The sequence below is a fragment of the Rhododendron vialii genome, chromosome 12a, assembly GCF_030253575.1.
Source record: "Rhododendron vialii isolate Sample 1 chromosome 12a, ASM3025357v1".
NCBI classification, from domain to species: Eukaryota; Viridiplantae; Streptophyta; class Magnoliopsida; order Ericales; family Ericaceae; genus Rhododendron; species Rhododendron vialii.
In genome coordinates, this window is record NC_080568.1 from 27,450,017 (window position 1) to 27,477,308 (window position 27,292).

General features: G+C 39.2%; 2 protein-coding genes and 1 long non-coding RNA gene across 4 annotated transcripts in view; 1 reads left to right on the plus strand and 2 right to left on the minus strand.

Annotated features, from left to right (window-relative positions):
* The window catches only part of LOC131311377 (uncharacterized), a 72,464-nt gene that overhangs the window by 13,492 nt on the left and 31,680 nt on the right, over positions 1 to 27,292 (plus strand). The window lies entirely within an intron of this gene.
* LOC131311370 (chaperone protein ClpB1-like) lies at positions 1,434 to 8,860 on the minus strand. The gene is made up of 9 exons (XM_058338807.1): positions 8,731 to 8,860; positions 5,671 to 6,838; positions 4,633 to 4,802; positions 3,954 to 4,339; positions 3,572 to 3,832; positions 2,838 to 3,117; positions 2,492 to 2,689; positions 1,734 to 1,931; positions 1,434 to 1,677 (listed from the first exon to the last, which is right to left on the minus strand). Exons 2-9 carry the CDS (start codon positions 6,821 to 6,823, stop codon positions 1,591 to 1,593), a joined length of 2,733 nt encoding a protein of 910 aa, XP_058194790.1. The 5' UTR covers positions 6,824 to 6,838; positions 8,731 to 8,860; the 3' UTR covers positions 1,434 to 1,590.
* Positions 11,124 to 26,938, minus strand: LOC131311371 (protein LEO1 homolog). Of its 2 annotated transcripts, none has more exons than XM_058338809.1 (12): positions 26,680 to 26,938; positions 23,212 to 23,558; positions 22,213 to 22,345; positions 21,921 to 22,106; positions 20,686 to 20,862; positions 18,144 to 18,275; positions 15,902 to 16,081; positions 15,695 to 15,826; positions 15,477 to 15,542; positions 15,139 to 15,372; positions 14,230 to 14,384; positions 11,124 to 11,544 (listed from the first exon to the last, which is right to left on the minus strand). In XM_058338809.1, exons 1-11 carry the CDS (start codon positions 26,803 to 26,805, stop codon positions 14,253 to 14,255), a joined length of 1,845 nt encoding a protein of 614 aa, XP_058194792.1. In that variant the 5' UTR covers positions 26,806 to 26,938; the 3' UTR covers positions 11,124 to 11,544; positions 14,230 to 14,252. The 2 variants fall into 2 exon arrangements, with proteins under 2 accessions (XP_058194792.1, XP_058194791.1); XM_058338808.1 differs by having other exon boundaries at positions 22,213 to 22,348.

The window sequence follows — 27,292 nt, forward strand, 5'->3', positions numbered from 1 at the left end:
GTAAGAGTCCCATCAACATCGAACAATCAATTAACGTTAGCTGACTGCATTCTTATCATTAAAGATTTTTTTCAAACAATCGGAAGGCACTATCCTTCGCATCCTACTTTGAACACCAACTAATCAATCATATACATCACTCGTTCTATGGCCATATACAAATGTAAAAATGTAAATGGTGCGGAGAACTGAGCAGACCAATTAGATCATGCGAACTTTTAATTAGGAACGCAGCCTAAGAAGATTCCATAAAGGTTATACAAATCATTAGAGAGAATATTTAACCTATATATAATACTGATGGGATATACTTGTTTATGGAGCCACTGTAAATAGGTTATTTTCGGAGCCACATGATCTTACCCATCCGTCTTAGCAATCAAAGTTATGTTCGTTAATAATCGACTTAACATGAAAAGCCGGTAAACATTAAAATTGCCTTCAATGGGAAGCTATGTTTTAATTCCGATGAACCAGTGTTAATAATTGACTCAAATTGCTTTTGCTGTGATGCAAAAAATAAAAATAAATTAGCCTTAGATTGAGAGATGGATGTGGATACAAATAACTCACCCGGTGGGGGCTCTTGAAGACAATCTCTTTAATCGAATCAATCTTACTCAACACTGCTTCATTGTCGTCAACACTGGTTCGCCGTTGTTGTCATCTTCGCCGTCGTCGAGGTCTTCTTCGGAAGCCATCGGTTTGCGGAGGAGAGAGATGGTTTCTATTTAGTTCTTCCTCCTTAATATCAGTGATGAGTTTTCAAAAACTAAAAATTCATTCTTCTTTGAGAATATGTATATGCTCACGCCGCCGAAAGAATAGTTTCTCGCCGCAAGAACAGTAAACTTTTCGACAAAGCAACAGAAAAAGGGTAAAGGCTTGGCCGGAAATCCAGGAGAACGGCTAAGGAAGTGTGAAAATTGAGTGAAATAAGGAAAATATAGAAAACCTAAACTACCCCTCCTCAACACATGCAAGAAGAAATTGGAAAACAAATGACCAGGACAATTTTGTAATTTCACATCATGCCTGATCCTGTGTGTAGAATAAAAGTTTTGCCGAACGGTTTTATGGGAAAAGTGCAACAAGAATTTAAAAAACTCCTGAAGTGATTTTTGAATCCTGGAGAAAGCATTCTCCGGTTCATTTTGAGAATGCATTTTGACGGATGCATCTTAAAATCAGCTCCCGAACACACCAAATGCCAAAAGGAAAAATTGGGCGCCCAAACAAGGCCGCAATGACGTTTTTGAAAGAAAAAAAAATTACATCCATGCTTGTGAGCCTTTTTGAATACATTGCAACTGCTCCGACCTCTTATTCTGCACTCAGCCGGACTGGAATATGCAAATTGCAACATCAAATTATGCACAATCCAAACGATTAAGCACCACCAAAGTTCAGCAAAGGTCAAAACTCCAAACTATACAAACATTTTTAGGTATCAACAAAACAAAACTATTTATCCTTACCCAAAAAAAAACAAAACTATTTACAATTAAAACACAGCTACAGTGTCATATTCAGTTTCATGAACCATTCAAAACATTCTCCCTCCATAATGTATGCAATCTATCCCTCAATCTAATCGTCCTCGTCTACTTCCTCAATCTTCATCTTCTTCACTGACTGAGCAGCATCGGACTTTGCATCGTTAGGGATTTGAATTGAGTATATCAGACTTCTGCCCGGCATCGGACTTTGCATCGTTAGGGATTTGAATTGAGTATATCAGACTTCTGCTCAGCAGCAGCGTTTCCAAGTCCACCATCTTTTTCAACCCGGTACACTAAATCCTTCCCATTAGGCGCGGCATCTATATAGATAGTTGAATTTTCGTCAATATCTTCTCTCAGAAGCATTTTTGATAGCTCAGTGACCAACCTCTTCTCCAACCATCTCCTAATCGGTCTTGCACCATAAACCTGGAAGTGAGGAAAATAACTTAGTCAGGATGCAAATGACAGTAACAAAACGTATAAGCTGCAAGTTCGACATCATTAGAATTTATAAACACACCACAGTAACGAAGATATCAACTTTTCATGTGTTTGGTTAGCAAAAAAAAAATGATGTGAACCGCAGTACCATACAAATTATTTACAACCACGTTATGCAAGTTATGCATTTAAAGTTTCTTTTTCGTCTCTTGCAAAACCACAAGAAAATTTCGATCTGCTCATGGAAATGGATACCTACGATTCGGAATTCAGTATTATCTTTTTTTTATCCAACAACTTCCTCTTATGTTAAGTCAGGTTAATTTAAAAGACTTTATGGTATCCAGGCTATCTAAACAGATAACTCAATCGACATTTTCCTGTCTAGTCAAATGAATGCAATAAAATTAATTTTTTCTTTATTTCTTTCACTTTAGTTTTTACCATTTTCACATACCATTTATTTCCCTCTAATCAAACGAGCTCTGTATGTCACTTATTTTCCTCCTAACCAGACGAATAATAAGACTATATATAGTACTCACCTGGTCATAACTCTCTGCCAATATAACGTCCAATGCTGCTTCAGTCACTGCTAAGTCAATGCCCCTTTTTTTTAGGCGGATTTCAATATCCTTCAATTGGAGCCTAGCAACCTCTCTCAATTGCTCATCAGTAAGAGGATCAAATATCATGATCTCATCTAGCCGATTGCGAAACTCTGGCTTGAAATGTTTACTCACCTGTCACGTGCCAAAACCAATTTACAGGATGACTCAAAACATGATTCCTATTCTTTTCCACGAACAACGAAATAGCCAAGATATGGTTTCAAATGGAAACATGCATAATAGTGCACCTATTCGGAGTGCCATCGCAATGTTAGCATACCTCTTTCATCACCATTTCCTTAGCACGCTCCATAGTACACTCCCTATTTAATCCTTTCAATAGGTGCTCGGCACCAAGGTTTGAAGTCAAAATGATCACTGTGTTGGTAAAGTCAACTGTGCGTCCTTTGCCATCAGTCAACCTTCCATCATCCAAAACTTGAAGCAAAGTATTGAAGACAGTCGGATGCGCTTTCTCTACTTCATCAAAAAGTATTACACTATATGGCCGCCTCCTAACAGCTTCTGTGAGTTGTCCTCCTTCCTCATGCCCAACATAGCTGAAATCGAGGACTTATATACATCAGTATGCTGTCACATTTGCAGTCTTGTTTCTCAAAAATTAAAAACAAAGCATGTACATGGTATCTACTGATTACTCATATGAATGAAACAATCAGTTAGTTAACCTCTAAAATCAAAGTACATCTACTTTCGTCTTCAGAGCATAATTGTATCTCGTAGCTTGAAATTTTGTCCTAATTTTCCCGTATCACATAACCCAATAAGTATGCGGGTGTTTCGGGTCGCCAAAAACAAAAAAGGCGTAATATCATAGTGCTGTTACAGAAAAGCAAAGAATACAATATCCCATAATCGATGCATTTAATTTTATAGATTAAAAATCTATTTCTTCACGATCCTGTTCCGCCCCTGAATATTATTTCGCTATGTAACCATACTCGCAGCCTCATTTCTCACAAATAGAAAACACAAGATGTACAGTGACTTTACCCAGGTGGAGCACCAATTAATCGAGCAACCGAGTGTTGCTCCATATACTCAGACATGTCCATCCTAACAAGCATCTTTTCACTGTCAAACAGTTGCGCCGCAAGTGCCTTTGCAAGCTCCGTCTTCCCGACACCAGTGGGACCCAAGAATAGGAACGAACCGGTCGGTTGTTGCGGCCTTCCCAGCCCAGCCCTTGACCTTAAAACAGCTTCGGCAACGGCATTAACCGCATGATCCTGTCCCAACACCCTTTGATGTAACCTGTCCGCAAAGTATAGGATAGCAATTACAAAATGCCATTTGAGGGGATTAGTCGGGCTGAACTCTAGACACCACTTATAAAAAAATTTAAAATTGAAATCTGATGTCAAAATGATACAACCTGCCAGCAAGGCCAATCAACCTCTGTTTCTCATTCTGACGAAGTCTCGTCACGGGTATACCGGTCCCACGACTCACAACTTCTGCTATTTGTTCCGGTCTTACGGTCTCCGTAAGCATTTCGTTTTCTAGTGTGCTTTCTTCAAGCCTTTGAATGGCAGCCTCTTCAAGCCTTTGAATGGCAGCCTGTACATCTTGAAGCTCACCAGTATTTATGTCGGCAACTCTAGCTAAGTTGCATCTTCTTTTAAGTTCTTGTAATGCAATGAGGAGCTCCTCCCGTTTTTGTTTGAGTTTGCGAAGCTCATCAATCCTTTCCTTTTCCTTCCTGTACTTCGTCAACAAAGGTTGAAGCTTGCGCCTCAATTCATCAAGCTCTTTTTTGACCTGATGAAACCGTGGGCGAATTTCAGCTCATATTGGGCCAAAAAAATCTATGAAATGATAAACATCATCAAGCCCTAAACCAAGAATGAAAATTCTGTTTCAGTATGTTGCTTTTGTTATTTTGCAGAATTTGAACATGTTTCGATGTGTTTACTATATACGATTGCTAAAATTTTGAAATTTCAAAGAGATTCCAATGATGTTTTTGGTTTAGTGTCCAAGTTGCTGTTTCAAGGAAAACAAAATGAAGTTGTGATCTTGTCCAAAACATGATTCAACGACCAGATACTCACTTCAGCTAGCCGAGCTTTACTAGCCTTGTCCTTCTCCTTTTCAAGAGCATGAAGATCAACTTCTAACTTTCTGATCTTATCAATCTCTTTGGGTTGACTATCAAGCTGGACCCTGACATGTGCACAAGCTTCATCCACCAGGTCAATTGCCTTGTCCGGCAAAAAACGCCCTGAATAGAAAAAAAAGACATCCTTAGAAATCAATATCTTGCTGTCCAACTATGTCAAGACTGGAAAGTTGGTTTTAGGCTTTTAGCAAATCCAACTTCACAAACTTCGAGACCCGGAAAAATAAATGATGACACTGACACATTGACATGGAAAATGCAATTCGTAGCTACCGATAAATAAGTAAAGGAGTCTGTATCTTGTCCAGATGAATCATACTTTTTATTTCAGTATATGGATCAGTATAATTTCTACATATTGACATGCTGTTGAATCAGGTGTCTCCCCTTGTAACAACAAAGTAATTGATTCACAGCTGGAAAATTGGTTTCAGAATTCAAAATTCATAAACTCGAGATCCAAAATAATAAAGGAAGTATAGTGGATGTTGACAAAGCTGATTGAATTTTCATCCCGCACAAGCAAGGTACGCTTGACCATGCTCAAATTCAAGATGAGATGGCCCGTCTAAAGCATGAGACCTCCCCGGTAAAAGAAGTCCAACCAAGGCCACAACAAGTGTAGTACCATTCGCGATGAAAGAAATCCGCTCTACTTTTCTTACACCTGCTAACTGCTATTTTCACTCCTCTCTGTGGCTTATCATTCCAGCTTATCTCGACATATAAGAACGAGCTATAAATGAGAATGCAAGAAATCACTTTTTCGATACCGAGAAAGGGACTAGTTTTCTCTCTGCTTATATATTTGGAATGACATGTTATGAATGAGTTTATTAAGAGAGCTTGCCTTCTAACAACAAAACGAAGTCACAATTAGTTTCAAATTCACAAACTCGAGACCTATAGATTAATGAAGAAGGGATACCACCATAAACAGATTAAACTGCAAACAGTAATCTCAACCTACCAGTGATATATCGAGCAGATAGCTGTGCAGCAACAACAAGAGCTTGATCCAGAATCCTAACGTCATGATGCCCTTCATACCTTTCTTTCAGCCCACGAAGAATACTAATTGTGTCCTCAACACTCGGCTCCGCTACATAAACCTGCAGTAACCGTCTCGCAAAAGCAGCATCTTTCTCCACATACTTCCTGTACTCATCGAGAGTTGTTGCGCCAATGCACCTGAGTTGACCCCTGGCAAGCATTGGCTTGAACAGGTTGGCAGCGTCCATGGACCCTTCTGTTTGACCGGCACCAAGAACGACATGTATCTCATCGATAAAAAGTATAACCTTTCCCTTGGCGTCTTCGACTTCCTTCAAAACAGCTTTCAACCTTTCCTCAAACTCTCCCCAGTAACTGACTCCGGCTATCAGTGCCCCCATATCTAATGCAATAATAGCAACATCAGCTAGATTACTTGGGACATCCCCTCTAACAATTCTCTGAGCTAAACCTTCAACAACTGCCGTTTTCCCAACACCTGGTTCTCCGATGAGAACCGGATTGTTTTTCGTTCTTCTACATAGAATACTAATAACCCTCCAAATCTCTTCATCTCTACCAATGACAGGATCAAGTTGGGAAGCCATTTCGACAAGGTCACGCCCATAAGTTTTCAGTGCTTTAAAATTGCTATCGCCTGAAGCAATTTCCACTTTTCTACCTTCCTTCCCACAGAGCTTCTCGACCTCTGATTTCACCCTTGAAGGTCTAACCCCTGCTTCTTTCAAGAGATCTCCAACTTGGGAATCTTCTAGAAGGCCAAGGGTTAATTGATCGATGTCTAAATGGGTGTCCCCACGGGACTTCTGGGAGGACTGGCCACGTTGAATCGCTTTAACCAGCGAACTGCTTGCTGGGACTTCATCTGGGGGAGGGGTTTGGGATGGGAGTTTCTTCAATGCCTTATTGAAGACCCTCTCGGCTGACTTTGCAGCTTCTTCGCCACCACCTGCATTTGCAATTGCTTGCCGGAAAATGCCATTTTGATCTGAGGCCAAAGCAGACGCCATATGAAGCGGAGTGAACTGTGCATGACCAGCATTCGTAGCCAGTTCATGAGCCCCGGCAATGGCCTCATTTGTCAGATGGGTGAACTTATCAGGATTCATCGCCGGTAGTTAAGCCTGCAAAGAAAAGTAGGGGGAAAAAAGGAAGACAGGAAAAAAATAGTAGGTAACATAATTCCACGAATATAAGACAGTATCGCAACGAGACATTGCCCATTTCAGTTCTAAGAACACAAATTGACCGTAAGTACAATACTAGAGCTTAGAATACATGGCACATCAATCTTATAGTTGGCCACTATACTTGCAGAAATACATATTGGATCTACAATATCGTGATGAACACAACCAATCAAGTGAAGGGTTCACATCCAAGATTAAAATCGCAGGACAAAAGGGCCTAAAAGTTCGGAGGGCAAAACGTAGTATATTGTACCACACAGAGAAATGGAAACCAAAATGTGTCGGCGTAAATCTAGTAGCAAATGCTACAGTTTCCACATGTTTTGAATGGCCACTAGTAAACACAAATCCTGTATTTAGTATCAGTCCAAGATTTTCTATTCAAAAACTGAAGGAAGAATCACCATACAGGCTACTAGTACTTTCAACATAAGGCATAAAGGAGTATTACAATGGCGGCCAATCCATGGTAGTAGATGACTTCATGGCCAAAAAAGGTAAACTCAACATTCAAACTAGAACCAAGATTCACATATCCCAAATGGACCATGAAAATATCAGAAACACCAAAGCTCTATCCTCTATGTCAGCCGTGATCTTCCTCTTGAAAACTGCTTCCTAGAGTTACTAATATTTTCCTTCAGTATTCTTTCTTACTGATAGTATCCCTGCCAAATGGTTTCTATACAAAGGCCATATCCTGAATCTCCTGTAAAATCCCAGGGGTGTTTTCCATGAATGCGAGGCAAGAGCTCAACTTTCACATTGGTTTGTCCGGCAGGTTTCCACGTTAAATATAGATGGGTCTGCATGCAAGAGGTGCCAGGTAGGTATGTCGACGGATATGCCCTCCGAGTGAAAAAACTCGGAATGTTTCTCTTGTTTGATGCTTATACAAACGTATATTTGATAATTCGTGACTCCATGGCCAAATGGATAGTAGCTTGCATGGAACTAGGGGCATTTTGGGTCTGATTCAAAGCCCTTGACTACTTGTTTGTTTTCACTTACACTAGGTAAAAACAAAAGAATCACGAATAGGCCGCAAAACGAAAACGAAACTGAAGATCACTGGTTTGGTGAAAATACTGCTCATTCTTAGACTTCCCAGTAGGCAGGGTTGTCACAGTATTTTTGCTAGCCAACTGCATAGTTTCGGTCGCACCACCTCATACTACGCTGTTTTGACTGGAGCACAAGAATTTCGAGATTCAACCCCTAATTCGTTCCGATAAGCCATGCTGCCGAAAGCGTTCGTAGTTTTTCGATCGACCGAACGAAATTTTGACCACGGCCAAGGGCATGTTTAAAGTTTCCTCCTAAGTCCTAAACACAGGAGGTGAGAGACTTCTCCTATTAGGCTACATGTGGTGTTGTCCAAATCTGTGGCTTGAACATCACCTCTTTGAAGCTGAGTTGATTGCTTGACGGATTTCTAGAACTAAAATAATGGGTTGCCCCAACCGTAGAACGGACCGACGTAGCACAATATCCGGTAAGTTCGGAGTCCACGGAGACAACGAACTAAAAACTCGGGTTTTAATTTCCAATCTGAAATTGTTTTTTTCATTGTTGCCCAACTACACGGTGTGCTAATCACCCCGCGACCCTATCCTATACGACAACTCACTAATCATTGCACATGAAATTCAAAAAACTCTAATTTGAAACATGCTTTTATTTCTTGAGATGGAAAAATAAACGAAAGAGCACAAACAAATAACTTTAATTACTACGAACAAAAGTCGAAACGAATTATCGAATACTTGAATACTTGAACAAATGTTAAAAACTAAAAGAAAAAAGCTTTGAATGAAAGAACGTACCTAAAAGCTGCTATATAAAATCCGAACTAAAAGAAACTTCACCCGGCAGCACCGTACTTTACTCTTCTCGGCAGCCCCGTTCATCGTTTTCTTTCTTTTTTAGTACTCCAATTTTTTTGCAGCCCCGTCCGTCCCCTTTGTTATGCGTACGTGATGCTTTTATGTACTACAGTAGCCGACAAAAAATTCCTTCCTGCGTAAGTCTCATGCAAAAACTCTTTTTCCAAACATGGCCCACTGCTGATAAATTGGCTTAGGCCCCATTCTTTTTCCAAAAATTCTAACTCTACACCCAAACACATACCCATTTACACACTTTCACCCATAATAGAAGTGAGGCCCACACACACTGGATGTGTAGTATGTGCGGGCTCCACCTCTATTGTGAGTGAAGGTGTGTAAATGAGTGTGTATTTGGGTGTGAAAGTAGAATGATTGTTCTTTCCCCAACTGTAATTAGTGGGCCCATTGACTCACGTTTGATTGCCGAGATTTCACGTGCAAACCCAATTCAGTTTCATGCTCCAATTCCATAATGTATCTCGGCCGATCCGTCCCTATCCGATCCGTTATTCGTCCCGAACGGATCGGATTTTTCGGAGATTTTTCGGATATCGGGGCGGATTCGGATTTATTTTTCAAAAAAAAATCGGAGATCGGATCGGATCGGATTCGGAGGTAAGTCTGCCTCCGATCCGATCCGCCCTGAATCCAATATCCGATCCACCTCTGAATATCCGACTATATAAATACCTCTTATTTTTAGGGTTAGTCAATAGTCAGACTCCCACCTAATCGACTTCACTTCACACAACCCTCCTCGCCCATGACTTCTCTCCCTTCTCTCTCTCCTCCCCAACCCCACTCCCTCTCTCTAAAAAAAACCCTCCGTAAAAAAAACCCTCCGGCAACGAAGTGATGCGGCAATCTCCCCTTAGAAACGCGGCAGCGAGACTCCGTCCCCATGTTAGTTTTTTTTTTTTTTTTTTCAATCTGAGTTTTTTTTTTATCGAGTTACAATCTTTCTTTCTTTTTTTTTTCCAAATTCGGATTCGGATATCCGTTCTCCATTCGGAGCGGGGATGGAGGACAAAAATTTAATCCGTTCGGAGTTCCGGGCGGATTCGGAGGGCGGGCGGAGAGTTCGGATTCGGATTCAGATATTGCAATATCTGCCTTCGATCCGCCCCGTTGCCATTTATTTAGTGCTTCTCTCTTTGGTTTAACTCGTATACACTCGGTCCCATGTCTTGATTAATTTCGGCACCGGTTTTGCTTGATACCAAATAAACTCCAACTTTTGCATTAGCACCAAATATTATCCATGTGCTTCGAGAGTTCTGAAACACAATTAACAAGTATCAAATTCCAAATAGCGCACCAAACGAATATAACAAGTCTAAGAATGAACATCTGATAACATTTTACCTCATATGTGTAGGTCTCATGAGAGAAGCGTAACAAATAACAATTGTATCTAAATTCTACAGTATAGTATTACTCGCTCCGTTCCTTAATCAAGTACCCTCACTTTCCTTTTTAGATTACAACTTTTTAAAGAACACCAGAAAACATTTTACCTTCTTTAGTCCTCCTCGATTACAAGTCATTTGTAGTACAATTATAGATATCTACGAAAATAGCCTTTGGGAAATAACTAATTTCAAAATTTTGACATTGGGAGCATTATGATATCTATGATCCATTTGATTAGGAAGAAAAGAAAGTAGAAAGTAAAGCAACATAAAACGAGAAATTAGTACTTTCTATAATGAAATTTTTGTAGGAAAATTATAAAAAAAATAATCCCATCGGAGAGTGGTGGTAATGAAAGTCACAAGAAAATATATATATTTATCAAAATTGACCTTTCATATTCGAAATACAAAAAATAATTTTCACACTTCCTTTTTTTTGATAAATGCACTTCACTTCTTGTCTTTCCAAGGAGCCAATTGTGTAAGGTTTTGAAGTTGAGCCATTTGGTGGTCTTTTGGAGCTAGTTTTAATAATGAGAACTTTTATGTTTTTTTTTTATATTTTTGAAAGATCAGAACTATTTACGTTATTGACAAGAAAAACATACATGAGTAGGATTCTAATTAACAAGAATCAGCCAAAATATATTGATAGGATATGTATCTATTTGAATTCGAAACAAATTTTTCTTGATATAGGATCAACGACTCGTTAATATAATCGAAACAAAATCTTGGTTTTAAGATACTTGATTCATCGCCGATCAAAAAAATAACATACATGATTCATCATAATTATGAAAAATTGAACTTCCTATGCAAGGCCAAATCCAAGCTGCGTATAATCGCATTACCACGTTTAGGTACCAGTAGCAGTAACTAATGCACAAAATACCGTAAACCCTTCGCCACATATACAAAACAAACTGTTTTCATTTTTCTATCTCAATATATAATCAAGTATATATCTTAACTATAGGATTCGGGTTTGCTGAACACAATCAATTTATTACAAACCAAAAATTTTAAAATGAGAAGAAAATAACACGAACAGCGACACCGAAGTATCCCGTCAAAATTATTTGCCAATTCATCTTCTCTTAAAATGTCAAGCATGAAAGCGCACAGTTAAATTTTAATCCTCGATAAACAGAACTTCAGTTGTGAACAGTACAGTAAAGAGAAATTACACTGGACAAATATTGTTTCGTTCAACCAGAGGACCGGCAATCCATGAATTATCTTCAAATCCACGATAACTCCTTTGATTAATTGAAACATAGAAAGATGAGCCTCTCTTTCATCCATCCGCTGCACAAATTACGGATGCACTCTCCTGCAAAATCAAATAATAGAAATCGCTGATAACAAAAAAATAGAAATCTGATGCCAATTAGCTGGCATTATTTTGTAGCTAAAATTAAACTAAATCGAGGACAGATACAATTGTCATGAGAAACTTTAAGTGCAAGGACAGTCATAAATCAGTTTTCTTCTGATACTGATAATCCAGAAACATAACTGAAAAGGCGGGTAGATGGCAAACATTGAAGCAAACTTTAATGATCCGAACCAAAGGCAAAACATCGCAACTTCATACTTCCAAATATTCCATAATACAGGCTTCCAAAATGTAAACAATCATCCAGCAGATAACAGGAACCACAGTTACGAGAATTTTTGGACTTCTTGGTAACAAATTGCACATCAGAAAAAAGTTCAACAACTATTGTACATCTATAACTTCACCACAAACCCCACAACTCTTTCAAGTTCGTTCCTATGTTACACATCTCCCCTCTCCCACAATCCAGACTGGATTAGTACCCACGATAGAATGTATGGTGAAAAAGATGTGCTTACTAATACCCTGTGTAGAGGTAAATAAGCTAAGAAATATCCGTGAACTTCTCCAAATTATGCTAAAGCTAAACAGTTGATCGGGGCTTCCATGGCGCTGCAAAAGAGTTACTGAGAGAGATACAAGAATCACAGGAAGCTATTTGCACGTCAAGCATTCCCTTGATTCAATCCTTTCTAATGGACCTAAGAAAAATATACAATCCTTCCTATCAGAGCATCTAATTCAAAATCAATTGGCAATGAGTAGAGAGGTCGCCAAGACTCATATTCTAGTTTCGGAGGTTATGTTAACCAATTTAGGAAAAGCTCTAACACTCCACTGCATGTGCGACCTCTGACCCGCAGGCAGAGAGGTAAACCAAGGATATCCCTAAACATAGGAAATTAGGGAATAGGGATCAGAAAGAAACAACGTGCACTTAAGGCACAACCAACAGGACAATCAATCAAGAGTCTTGTCCAAAAGCACCAAAAGTTAAGCTCTAATACCACATTAAAACATCCAACTCAAAACCAATTGGCTATGAGTGAAGAAGCCGCTCAAACTCATATACTAGCTTTGGAGGTTGTAATTAACCAATGTGAGACAATCTCCAACACTTCCAAATAGGAGCTAATATTTAATTGATCTGCACCTAAATGCAGAGCAGAATCAACTAGCAAGAGCTAGTCCCAAATTTCCTCCTCCAAAGTAGGAAAATAATAAATGCGTGCATTCCTATCAACCTGGTACTGCAATCAAGAGCAAGGCGCGTGTAGAAACTAATTATAATTCTTATAAAGGCAAAATTTTATACTCCTCAAATTTAACATATCATATCATAGGAATATAAGATCTAGCATTCCGCATGTTAAAATCAGTCCAAATACACACAAAAGCATGACAATCCATCAAAAAGGAAAAAAGAAAAAAAGCAATAGGTGTCCACACTGGGGTAATTAGTTAACAGTCTTGGTGATATATAAGGAAAAAAACAGAACATCGAAGGAGGAAATGAAAAAATCTGAGCAGCTGATACACTTCAATAATAATACAGAGAAGAAGAAAAAGAGCAGAGCAGAGAAAGAAGAAGAAAACAGAGCAGAGAAGAAGAAGAAAAAGAAGAAGAAGAAGTGGAAGAACCAAAAAAAGAGCAAAGGAAGAAGAAGAATAAGAAGGAATAATTTAACTGGAACGGAACAGCTCAGCAGGTGAAATCTGAGGGTAGATATGAGAAAAAAGTGTGAGGCTCTCGCCTCAGCTGCGCTTCATGCGCGCCTCGCCTCCGGGTGTTGAAGCCCTTTCATTGCGCCTCGCTACGCCTTTTAGAACACTGAGTGAGGATCAACTTAGTGCCTACTACTATACTTACCACAGGAATAAGAAAGCATACAAGAAATTGCCTCGAAAGTTGTTCTCATGGTCTAGGCCCAAGATGAAGGTACGGCAGCTACCATTCTGGTCGGCATGGCTCAATCCCGTAATGTAATATGACACATTGAGATGTCTGACAGGTCCAAAAGCGACTCACAAGGCTAATACCTTTGTAATCACAAAGATGATGGTGGGGGTCATATGGCATGCCATGTAGACATGCCCATGAACCCAATAATGTAGCCATTACATGTACTGCAAGACTAGTCTTAAGGATTCGTGCATTTGACCTGCCGGCATCAGTTTCTCTGATCCCTTTTTTCAACAATACATTTGATTTGCAAAAACAAACTGGAGATCACAAATGCTGACGATCACAAGAGGAAAAAACAGTGCACCGCCATGATTACTCAACAAGTGCTTCTGAAAATTATGTCCAATAATCAAATGTACAACTGATATAGTTGTAACAAAATTACCAACAAACAAAAAATATGCAGATTTCTCAAAATCACAATAAAAACTGGAAGGTGAAATGGCTACATCTGGTTTTTCATGCTTATCAAGAGGCCAATGCATCCTTAAGTGAACCTAAATGAGTGCCTATATCACCACACAAATTTTAAAGCATTTCATGAGCATCATAAGATATTTGCTCCGACAATCCATGATTCTATGTCCCTGTGGGCATGTTTGGGCTGATCAAAATAAAAATAGAAAATCCATGATTCTATGTAGCATACGTCCTGTTCACCTCTGGTGCAAGAAACACTTAAAAGCACAAAGTGCACTTTAATAGGTTACCATGTAGCGTCTGAAGCATGCTTTTATTCCTCGTCGCTCTCGATAACAGCCATCCGGCGATGGGTTGTCATCTTTCTTGGAGGAGACTCCTCATCTGACTCAATTCCTTTCCGCTTGAGACTGCTACCGAACTCCTTGGTCTTTTGCTTTGGCTCCTGCATGGATATCAATAAGTTGATCTTATGGCTTAGTAATGCTACAAACCAACCAAATAAGACAATCTACTGGACTTATGAGTCGTGGATACAGGAAAAGACTTCACATAAACGACATTCTCTCCCAGGGAAGTCTTCAGATAACTAAAAAAGAACACAGAGTTGACCCTACTGCAAATTCAAACAAACTCAAACATGGCAATTTAAACTCCCTGTGCATTGGTATCCACCACCTGATTTTTAAGGTATATAGATATAGAAGTTACTCGAAGTGCACACCATAAGAATGGATTTAACTGTTGCAGTAAAATGTTCATCTGATTACTTGCACTCTATACTCTTGTCTCTGAAACTTCTTCCAATATTCACTCAATATTTCAGTCAAGTGAATTAACAGACGTGTAAAAACAGATTTAGTCTCAAGTTTTTTGAATTTGTTGCCTTATTGCAGATAATTGGCCAAGGTCAACTTTAAACCTGGTGTAAGAGTAACAACCCACTAAATGGTTGTATACTTGTATTCAATTTAGATTTCAATATTTACGTGCGGACACTAAGCATGTGAGTAAGCAACAAACAATTGATCAATTGATTTTCTTCTTTCTCAAATTGCTAGAGGAGACGAACTTGCGAAACGATATCTAAGACTTCAATTGTTGGTGTTAAAAACCGAATTATGACAAACTTCCAGCGGCCATGCAGCCTAAGCATATCAGCAATTAGGATGAAATGTTCCGAAAAAAGATCTGCATACCTCAGGCTCCTCGTCAGATGATTCATTTGCTGCTCTCTCTTCGTCATCATGGTCGTCTTCTTCATATTCATCCTCCTCCTCCAGCTCATCAACCCTTCTACGTTGTGGGGCCCTTTCATCTTCCTCTCCCTCAGTTTCATACTCAGATTCCTCTCTCTCACTGTCAGAAAAATCGATTGGAGGACGAGATGACTTCACTAAGGGCTTGCGAGGAGTGTCTTTCTGTCCCTGTGGCTAATAATAATAAGAGATCTTAATTTTAGCAGGAGATAAATCTCCATTAACAATTTGGGATACACACAAGTGATGTGGTTTACACAAAGGTACAAGTGGCATACCTTCTTTGCATTCATAATACGTTTCTCAGCTCGAGCTTCCATTTCATGATAATCTGGCTCATCATCCTGATCGCAATGTATATCAAGAACAGTATGATGAGGTTCACATACTACCATAATTATGTCAATGGTATGAGGTTCACAGACTACTCCAGTGATCAACCAGTTACGCAAACCATAAAGCAGTGAAAATAGAAACGGGATGTAGCAACGCCAACCTCATCCAGTGCATCCTCCAGGAAACCAGGTGAAAGCTGGCGCTCCCTGCGTACAGTTTGTGGATACTTGCGATTCACCTTTTCTTTCTTCCGGGTAAGAAGTTCATTGGCTCTGATCGTTTGACTTTCAGCCTACAAAACCAGAAGAACAATGGGATTTTGTATCCACACTGCTAAACACACCACAGAACTATTTTAGCTAGTTACCTTCTCTTTCTGCTCCTTTTCTCTCTCAGGGTCAATGTCTGTGAAGCAGTTCTTGACCTTATAAACCTTTTTATGCCGCGAATCAACCAAAGCAGTCAACAATCGATGAGAGTTAGATAACAAAGATGATGGCATAAATCTCATCTTCCTTAGAAGTCTTCCCTGTGACTGGAGGATTCCCTACATTATAGGAATAAAGAAAATCAAGGACATTGCTTTTGTGGAAAAAACTCAAAACTGAAGTAGAAACTGCTCAAATAGACAACTACTTAAGAGTTATCATAACACCACACAAAAAGGGCTACCCAACACAGCTCCCGCTACTGCAGGGTCTAGAGCAAAGTTGGATGTACACGGCCTTGACGGAGAGGTTGTTTCTGCGACTTGAACCCGTGACCACTAGGTCACGTTGGGGCAACCTTACCGTCGCGCCAGAGCCACCCTTCATCATAAACACCACAACTTCCAGAAATTGTCTTAAATAGACGCTTCAATACCAAAATCCAACCACAAGCACCAATTTGCTGTTCAAGTCAAGTGAACCAAGCCAAAACTAAGCCTCCTAGCCTATTGGTAAGAACCGCGATTCTAGAATTTCAAGAGGGCAAACTCGCCAATGCTTTACTAAAATACGTGAATCAACGAGACAAATAAGGATATAGAGATGGACATCAAGGGAACATCAAGGGCAAATACGCTTGTCAAAATCTCAAAATATAGGGTATGAACATCAAGGGAACATCAATATTCACACTGATATAAACACATTGCACGTATGTGCTATGCATAATTGAAGTAGAAAAGGGACCTTACCATGATATTTACGTGGAAAGCAACCTTTCCCTAAGTATTCATCAAATTTCCCAATCCTCTCTAGTGATATCATAACTTTACCAAAGCGAGACAAGTGTTATGCACTATGAACGTGTGACTTAGAAGCAAATCTGGTCCTCCTTACCCAAAAAAAAAATCTGGTCCCAATTAGTCTCTTTTCAGTACCATAAACAAGTTCTTTTTTCTGTCAACGTATAAGAAACTCTTGCTATATATCTTCATTCAATTTTGTCAAAAATCAAGGCATGTTTCATAAATGTCCTAGCATATGTGACAAGCATCACAGACTCTCAAAATAACAAAATGAAATAAAACAGCCAATGATATGTCTTTGAAGTATGGGGCATGTATCCATGAGTATCCAAGGAACAAGATAAACAAACTCTACATAATACAAGCTCCCTTTTCTGTCAAACTCTACAGTTTTCGAGGCTTGTTGCATAAACATCCTTGAGAACCATCAAGGACAATGAAAAATACAGAATAAAGGAAGCGTTTTTAAGTACAAGACTTGTAAGCATCCAAGGAATAAGACAAACAAACCTTAACACGAGACAAAACTACTTGAACATCTATGCTTCAAAGAGTAAAATGTCTTTACCCGGTATGGCCTCCACGAACAAGTTGTATAAACCCAACTTATGAATTCAATAAGATTACAACAAAACATGGAAACATGAACACGGTGATCTAAATGCGACGGGTTTTTTTCCACATTCACCATATACGAGAGATGGATGTATTAAATGTAGCACCGACACAAACACAGGACACGACACCGACACACAAATTTCCAAAGAATGGGGGACACGACACGTTTGGGGGAACGTGTTGGTGTATACATACATGTTTATATACATATATATTCATGTGTGTAAATATGTATATGTATACAAATTCTACGTAGCATTGACACTTCGCCAGAAGCAACGTACTAGTGTCTGACACGTATCTGACTCTTAATCTCATAATGTCTTGATTTTTTCCCCAGTATTTAGGGGTCGGACACCCACAGGACACTCTAAGGACATCCACAGGACACTTTAATGATTGTCCTTAAAGTGTCCCAAAGTGTCCTTAGAGTGTTGGGTGAGTGTCCAACCCCAAATATTGGGGCGGGGGGAGGGGGAGGGGGAGGGAATTAGGGCACTTTGAGATTAAGTGTCAGACACGTGTCCGAAGCGTGTCCGGAGCCGACACATGTCAGACACCAACATTTTGCTTCCGGCGAAGTGTCGGTGCTACATGTATACAAACAGGCATGATCATGAGTCCATGACTCAATGGTTCAACAAGGACAATTCATTCCAAAGCAGGACCTAACAATAAAGCTCTCCTGCCCAAAATTGCCTAAGGAAAGCACAAACAGATGTAATTCTGAATCAGACATCACAAGGCATAAGTTCACCTTTCCGTGCCTAAGAAACAGATGTGCTTGATCATGTTGAGCATCTTGCACAGATATGTCCAGAACTTCATTCCCGATTAATAACTGTAAGCTGCCATCTGACCACCTCACAAAGCGTGTGTTGCTTTCATACTGCAAATAGAAAGTGTCACAATCATTCCCCATGAAACATATACGACAATCCAGCATTAAAAGGTGAAGTAAATAAAACCTTAACCCACATCAAACTTCTCAGTTCTCAAACTCTCCTTTATGTCCTTTAGCATCTTACAAGAGTGTAAGAAGCTAAAAGTAGGGTGCTAATACCAAAATCATTTCCAAAGTTGGTCAAAACAGACTTTTAACTGTACTAGTCTAGTGTAAAAAATTTCCATGCTCTCTTGTAAGGGTGGGTGGTTATGACAGTTGTTGGGCACATGTATGAAGTCAGAGTTAGAACTCCCAACTAAAAACAATAGCTTGCTCAATACATAGCTTGAAGTTTGAGGTTAAATCCACTTTGCATGTTTCATCGTGTTCATTTGGATGAGTAACTTTCTATATCACGGATAGGAACATACAGGTAGCATGTGTTCAATCTATGAGAAATATTTCCATCGAAATTACATTTCATAGCCTGTTCTATATACAGCCTTCCAGAATTTCAAACCAGCCCAAACCAAATATAGCCAGTTGCAGCCCATAAACAGGGGGAGAAAAATTAGAGAGAGAGAGAAAGACACACGACAGCAGAACAAAGTTGTCGAAGTGTCTTTAGCCACCAAACAACTGCTTCAAACTTGAGAAGTCTATAAAGACCAGAAACATGATTTTACCTAACTACCCCTACCCCCTTACCAGCAAGCATTTTACTTAATCCATTCAACTGAGCAACTGTGTTTGTAACTGTAGACATACATTAATATCCGGTATATCGGTCTTAAAATGTCCAAGATTTTCACCACTGGATGGACATTGCCCCATTCCCCAATCAAGTGTTTGGATGTGAGCATATTCCGTGAGGAGCCAAACAGCCATATGGCCTTGCCATGCTATTTGACCTCTCTTCCGGTGTGACTAGAATGCTTAGCGACAACCTCTCAAGAGTCACCACCGGGCGGCCTCTATTGTTGCTCAGTATGCTCGCACATCTTTGTCTATGAAATTTCTAGCATCCTATCCCTCTCTCTTCCTTCGCGTTCACCTCTAATGGATTCAAACATTCTCTAGATATTAGTTGCAAGCCCCCTCCCTTTTGATCACCTTTGATCATTGTCCGGGTGGATTATTGCACAATTGAAGGAGGTGGGTGGGCAAGTCCGGATGGACCATCAGTGTTGCAATAAGCACAAATCAAATGGAGGAATGTGGTCTCCTGTCTCGAGCTCTACCAAGTGCAAATTATCGCAAAAAATATGAATCCAGCTTAAAAAGAGACTTTAATAGTCACTTTTAAACACGAATTTTTGGCCTTTATAAAACTGGTTGAGACAGATTTACTTTTCTGGAATTCTAAAAATTGTCCTGTATTATCAATTATGAACTTGCTAGGCAATGACAAGCTTAATTTCTGTCTTTCCAATCACTTTGACCCATCAAGAACTAAATTAGGTACCTTGTTTGCAAAGAGTGTTTTTTCACCAAACCTAGTATTCTTTGACAGAATCTTTTCACTCAACTTCTTTGATGGATCTCAATTGGGTAGCAACAAAAAAATAAGCTTCGCTCCAGCCAAGTATAGCACGTCAAAATGTAAACTCAGTAAAAGGATTTCTTGTCTGGGTTGCACTCACGTTATGGAGGTAAGAAGGTTTAAATTGTCATATGATCACGGACTACGGTTGAATATGTTTCTCAACTGCCATCAAAACAGGTGAAAAATAATTCAATGACCTATGGAAACAGGCTATCTGTTCAAGACATCTAGAGCAGCCAGATTACCTGCAGTCTTATGTACTCACAAGTCACAATATGCATACGATGACAAACTCAACCATAGAACGAAGAAGAGGAGGGACAAATTATATGCATGATTCTCCAACAGAAATGAATATCAATGTCCTCACACTCAGAAATATTGGAGCATGGATATTCAGCCGTGCAATGCAGTGCAAGCATAAGTTTTTTTTTGTGTGTGTACATGTGTTTGATTCTCTTGTAATGTGGAAAATTTTCCGCAAATGCAGTTACTTCACCAAATTACTTCAACCAAATTCAAGAGCAAACAGACAAAATACTCATTTTTGTGAATCAACAAGAAACTTTAAATGAGCAAGGACAACGCTGCAATCCCTATTTTTATAAACAAGCACAGAGGATCTATGCAGGCAGTAGCTCACCCACAAGGACCCGCACACCAGGTGAGTCAGGGGGTGCAAGTGGGAGTCAAATACAAGTCCTCTAGGTGTACACTTGATCCTAGTGATGATCTTAACCTGTTGGGCTAACCCTGGAGTGTACCATGGAAAGATGAGTTTATCGCTCATTAAGTCCAGAAAACAACACACACACACACGGCATCCACATATGTATGGCACATGAACTAATCCAATCATTCACTTACAGATTCTGTGCCATCTGAATTCCGTACAATCCTCCAGCGGACAATATTATTGTCCAGGCGAATACGTTTTTTAGATCCAGATTCATCTGTCACAAAGATATCCTCTTCCACAAATGTCTTCGGATCAAATGGCTTCGGATCAATGCCCATTATATTAGAAACTTTAATCATGTTCATCTGCAACAAAAGAAGAAGAAAAGCAGGCATCAAAATTCCAAATTCAACACAACAAACAAATTAAATTCCTCCAAGCAGACTATAGTCACTTTTGTAACTTCTCAGCAAGTACCTCAAGACAAAAAGGACAAACATGCCCGGATAGACACAAATGCCCACACATACACACGCTTTGGAAATTTGAACTGCACACAAATCCTAGATCAAGATATGAAGCACAAAACCACGGAAAGTTTCATGCAGAAAAATTAGTCACAGTAACTACCTGTTGAAGGATTTACACACCGAATAAGCCAAGTTACAGCACAATGTTTTACCAACTACGTGGTCACCAAAAAAGAGTGGAACATTATTGCCATCATACTACAGCCGCTTGGTAACTAACTCAGCAAGTACCTTAAGAAACTCCTCAAGACCAAAAAAAAAAAGGGGGACACAATGCGCACGCGCACATATACAAGAAATTTGAACTGCACACATGTACTAGCTTAGATACAAAGCATATATTGGCTTCAATTTTATCAAGACAAATTGGTCAGAAAATTACGTGTAAAGGGATTTCACACAAAAAGAGCTTAGAATTTGCACAAGATATCTCCTCCAAAATGTGCTCATCAAGCAGTAGTGAAAGCACAAATTCAAAACTATGATCCAAATCTACTATCATATGTTCCCCAACGTCCTATGAGGATATAAGTATATAACAGAAAATACAAACACATATAGTGGTCCACCCAAACCACATCAAAAGATAACTGAAAGAATGATTCCTCTGGCCGACTCCCACATAAATTCAGCACATGAAATACTGCATATGATCCACTTCAGCAAGTAAAAACATAAAAGGAAAAAAAAATCGTACAATGATAACTTATAACAAGAAGCGCTGAACACAATAGTAATAATCAAAAAAGCATAGAGAATGAAGGTCCTTCACAAAGAGTATGAACAACAAAAATACTTCCATCTTAGGCAATACGAAAATTATATAGAACAACATAAATTATACATTCAAATGCAACTACAGAAGCAGATAGAAACAATAATCAAGAAAAAACCTTGTCTGGGTGAGACGGAGGTGGGCGGAGTGGAATTTCTAGCTCCAACGGTGGGCCAACAGGTTTCTCCTTGATTTTAGCCTCCAGGTTCTCCTCTTCAGAATAATACTGAGCTTCTTCATCAGGTACCATATCTTCAGGTCTCAGACCTCGCTCATAGCTCCCTTCCTCTTCCATAGGTGATCTCTACACAATATACCCCAAATTCATTTCCCTTAGGACACTAAATATAGCATGGCTAACAACAAAAATTCCAAAACCCAAGCATTATTTTTTGACACCTAAAACGAACATTTGAATCTTCCCCAACATTATTCTGAATTGTGTACTCAGCTGGTTCTTCATCATCGGAGTCACCAAATACATCGCGGATCTCAGGAGCTGAGTTTGAAATGTGAGCATCATCTTTCTCCTCTCCAGGTGACCTACTGTAGAAACTTAAAATATAAATATTTGTTCATATCATCATGTAAGTAAATGTACAACAAGGAGTTGGACCTCCTTGTGGCTCATTGTAGGGATGCGAACCACAGGAATCATGAATGGACAATACACTGCAAACCATATCAACAGATGACAATAACAATAGATCGTTTAAGACTTGTATCATAGAGCATAAATTAGGACATTGTCTCCTTCCATTTGGGAAATACAGAAGTGAATTGCACAAAGTATCAACTACCACTGAGCACTGGACTATAGCACATTAGTCCTTAGCACCGAAGAAGCACTAGTATCGTAAAATTGGTTGTGCTTAGCAAAAAAAAAATTGTAAAAATGGTTGTACTCTTAAGTAAAGAAAAGCGAAATGGATGCACCAAAAGACATTACTGGGCAAATAAGCTTCAGTAAAAAGTTAAGTAATTTGAGATAAATGCAGATAAAGATGAGCAAAAGAGCATGAGAATGAAAAACATCGAATGTCGTGGAATGTCCCCAACAGTAGTTGTGAATCATGGAAGAACTACGGATGAGGTAACTTGAAAGAAAGGAAGCACCCTAAAAATGATCAAAACGAACATGTGTCCACGCACCGATAAATTCCCATCAGCTTGATATAGAAGTTCAACATTCTAAATCCACAAACACCAGAATCTAGCCAAGGCAAAACAATACATAAAACTGGAAAATAGGAAAACAAAATTTAACAAACACAATTCCAGCTCATTGGAAATACATGAAGAAACAAGACCCAATTAACATAATAAGAAACACAATACAACAGCATCAAAATTAAATAGAATAAACAGTGAAAATTGTCTGGAGACAGAGAAAATGAAAAACACAATACCTTCCACTCCTAGCCTGATCAACCTCCTCATCATCATTGTCTACATAACGGTTTTCCTCAGACCTCTCTGACTCACTTTCAATCACCTCTCTTCTCCTACTGGTAACTACTCTTTGACCGTACTCTTCCTTTTCATCACTCTCGGAGTCTTTTCCCTCGCTTTCTTCCCTTTGATCAGCGACTTCCACTTCTTGAGAACTTTGCTCTCGTTCACCCTCACTTTCGCCGGGATCAGGATCTACATCATGCAAGTCACCTCCACTCTCCACTTCTGCTTCCCCATGACCTTCTACTTCTACTTCTACTTCACCTTCACCCTCAGGCTCTATCCCTCCATCCCCCTCATCCTGGACCAATTGCCATGCACCAAATGTTATGCTGAAGTCATATTACGATATAACTGTGGATTCTTATTATGCATATATGGAAATATGTTTTATCATGTCACATGTTCAACTATACTTTTGCTAAATCATAATAAGATATATGCATTTAGAATCTTAGATACATTTGTGTATGTTCCACATTAAGCATTAAGCATCGATAGCTCCAAATTAGCAATTCATCAAGTTTTATGCGCTCCAGCGAGCACAAGCAACCATCCAGTAACATGTCCAACCTTGTAGGGCATAGCAAGTATGCAACCGCAGATCACAGAGAAAAAATAAGCAATAGCGTATGCAAAAAAAAGATGCTCTTATGTTAAAATAAAACTTTTCATGGGTAAACATTCAGCGAGGAGGAATGGTAAAATCTGGAAAAGGAGATACTGACAAGGCAAGGGAAACAGAAACAATATATACATCCACTGTTCCATACTGTGGACTTGTGTTTCATATTGGGATGTCCCAAAATCCATGCCCATTTTGAAAAGTTAATGCAAAGAGCTTACAACTTTCCAACTCTATTCATCACAAATAGCTTTTGGTCTATTTGGAAGCCAAAAATGGAGGCAAATTAGGAAATAATTCAATTTGAATTCAACAACAATAATAGCATGTCCCTCAGAAATTTGGAACTCTCATAAAGGACCATCTCCCTTACCTTCCTATATTAGTATATTATGTGCTGCCCAGTTGGACCTCCTCCTCCAGAGTAGTTTGCCCATTAAATGATCAGAAGGCACTCTCAGTGACATGTAACTAGCAACCATTCTCTTGCTTTGGGCCTTTGGGGATCTAAACTAGCCAAGTTACTTTTGCAACTTTTCATCAGCTAGGAGCACCTCGCGCCTAGATCCCACTAGCTATGTTATTTTTACAAGTCCATGGAGTGGGTGCGGGAGCGCATCAAGTGTCTTTCTCATAACTATATTGAGTCTGCATCAAGTGTCTCTATCATAACTATATTGAATATGAAAGCTGCTCCTCCTTATTGTTCTTCTTTGGTGTCTTAGTGCACCTGTTGCCTTTAATTACTAGGGCTACAGTAAGGAAGAGTGGTGAGATCTACCTTACGATCCCCTGGAGTGGGTACGGGAGCGCATCAAGTGTCTTTATTCTTCTTCTACGTCATTTACGCCTTTTTCTTTTTTCTTTTTTCTTTTTTTTTGGGTTGCCGGGGGGGGGGGGGTGGCGTTGTGTGTTGTTCAACTAGTTATGATCGCTAGATGTTTCTGTTTTTGACTTGTTCATTTTTTTGTTCTTAAAACATTACTTTCCCGTCAATGCTAAGCCTTTTCTAGTATTTCATGATTCGATTTTCTTCTTTTTTTTGTGAGTTAGACTATTTATGATGGCTAGATGTTCAAGGATTTTTTTTATTTTTTTTATAAGTTAGATGTTCAAGGAAAATGACTCGTCTTAAAGACAATATAGACTTTTGTCTGATTTTAAATTCTTTGTATTTTTGTTCTTAAAACATTACCTTTTCAGTAATGCTATGCCTGATCTAGTATTTCACGATTTGAATAGTTGGAATGCTGTCGTCTATAATATTCGAAATTCTAAAAATTTTGCTTATGTTGCGTACTTTTCCAATATTACACTTCGATTTGTTTTCAAAACTTGTGTCTTGCTTCCACGGGTCCGTGATGGCCCTGTTTGGCTAGAGCTTTTTAAAACACTGGGTCCAATCAATCTACGAACTATACCCTATTCCTCTTCAAATTCGCAGTTGTCACCAATTTCGCCTGGTAATCTATGCATATTGAGTGGCTTATTGTCAATACAAACGCTAAGGGAAGGAGAAAACCCAATTTGACATGGAACTATACGCTAAAAAGTAAGATGGATTAGATAAATTTAACCGAACCTATATCCCTTGACGGGGGGTCATGGGTAGGGGTGACATATTAACCAGAAAAACCGAGCCGACCCAAAAAAAGAGAGGTCAAAATGCTGGTTTGGTTTGGTTTACTCAAGGTATTGGTTAGATTTGGTTTTGATTTTTTGAGAAATATAGATTCTGCAATTCCGGTTTGGTTCCGGTTTTCTAAATAAGAAACTGCAAGAAACAAAACCGAACCAAATTTTAATACCAGCGAATCATGACGGATTTTACCATCCACATGTCGCATAAAACAAAAACCTAACCCCAATGTAAACCCACTCCCAGCCCCCACCATCCCTCTCTCTCTCTCTCTCTCTCTCTGGAATCACAACGATCACCAGATATCAGAGATTCACAAGCTCCGCATCACAAGGAACGGAGGTCATCTATAAAACAATACTAATGCGATTTGATCAAGATTTGGTAAAAAAATCAACACAAGTCGATACATATGTGGTAAGAGATCATCACAAATCTCTCTCTCTCTCTCTCTCTCTCTCTCTCTCTCTCTCTCTCTCTCTCTGTATATATATATATATATATATATATATATATATATATCAACTTCATAAAGTCCAATTTCGGAAACCCTAGAGTTGTGAATCCATCATTATTCCAAAACCCTCAAACTTGAATCCCAAACCTTTCTAAAACCTCCCAATGTTGAACCCCTAATTTCTATTTTCCCCAAACCACCAGCAGTGACTCAGCGATCGAGTAAACTTACGAAGTTTGTTGTTTGGTTTGTGATTTGCATAGTAGATATCCTAGTTTACCTTGTAAACCAGTGACTTGTTTGATTTTAGTAAAGTAGTTTGCATCTAATCTAATTCACTTCATGACTGGTCCGCTTTCGGTTCTAATGTGTTCAACACGAGATATTCGGTTCAGTGCCTGAAATGGTTCAAAACCGGACCAACCGGACGAGTTCCAGTTTTCACCCTAGCTGTGGGGAAAAAAAGATTCCTGTCACCGTCCAATATAAGCTCTTATTCTCCGCATGCAATTCACAAAAACCCTAAAGTCACGATGTTTTAACTTTCACACGAAGAATCAAACCCATTGGACATGCATCCGATTGCCTCGACCTAAATTTACATAGGGCGAATAATTATCTATCAGAAACTCAAATTTTCTCCTTCGCCTGAAATCAAACTAGAATTTTGAAAACTTTAGGGTTTAGAGTGGAGATCATACAGAGGCGTCGTCGGGCTGTCGATTGGATTCGTGCTCCGATTCGACCTCCTCTTCTTCCTCCTCCTCCTCCGACTGATCGCCGAACAGGTTTTGCATCATCTGATGCCTCTTCACTTCCCCAACCATCCTGCTTTCTTTCTCTCTCTGGAAATCTCTCTCTTTTCACTCGCTCTCGCCTTCTCGTTCAAGCTCCTCCGCAGCACTTCTCTCTTTCGCAAGGTGTTGTGACATTGGGAGGAAATTTTGTTTTATCGTGTTTACAGTGCGTCAGCCGTGACTTTATACGACGTGACAGACGAATGGAATAAAATTGATCTTCCAATAATTAGAAATAAAAATAAAAATTTACAGTGGAGCCATGAATAGCCTTTTATCGCACTAATCGCGACCGTCTAAAAGTATTTTAAACAATCCGGATGTCAATAAAATTTGTTCAGAATGTGTTCTGAACGGTCTGAATGTCGATGAAATTTGTTCGAATCGTTCAGAACACTCTTAGACTGCCGCACGTAATTGTTGCTGTAAGAAGATGTTTACGATCGAGCCGTGAAAGTTTAAACTACTACTGTAGTAAAGAAAGGACAATTTGCACTGTGCACTTTCATTTTTTGCA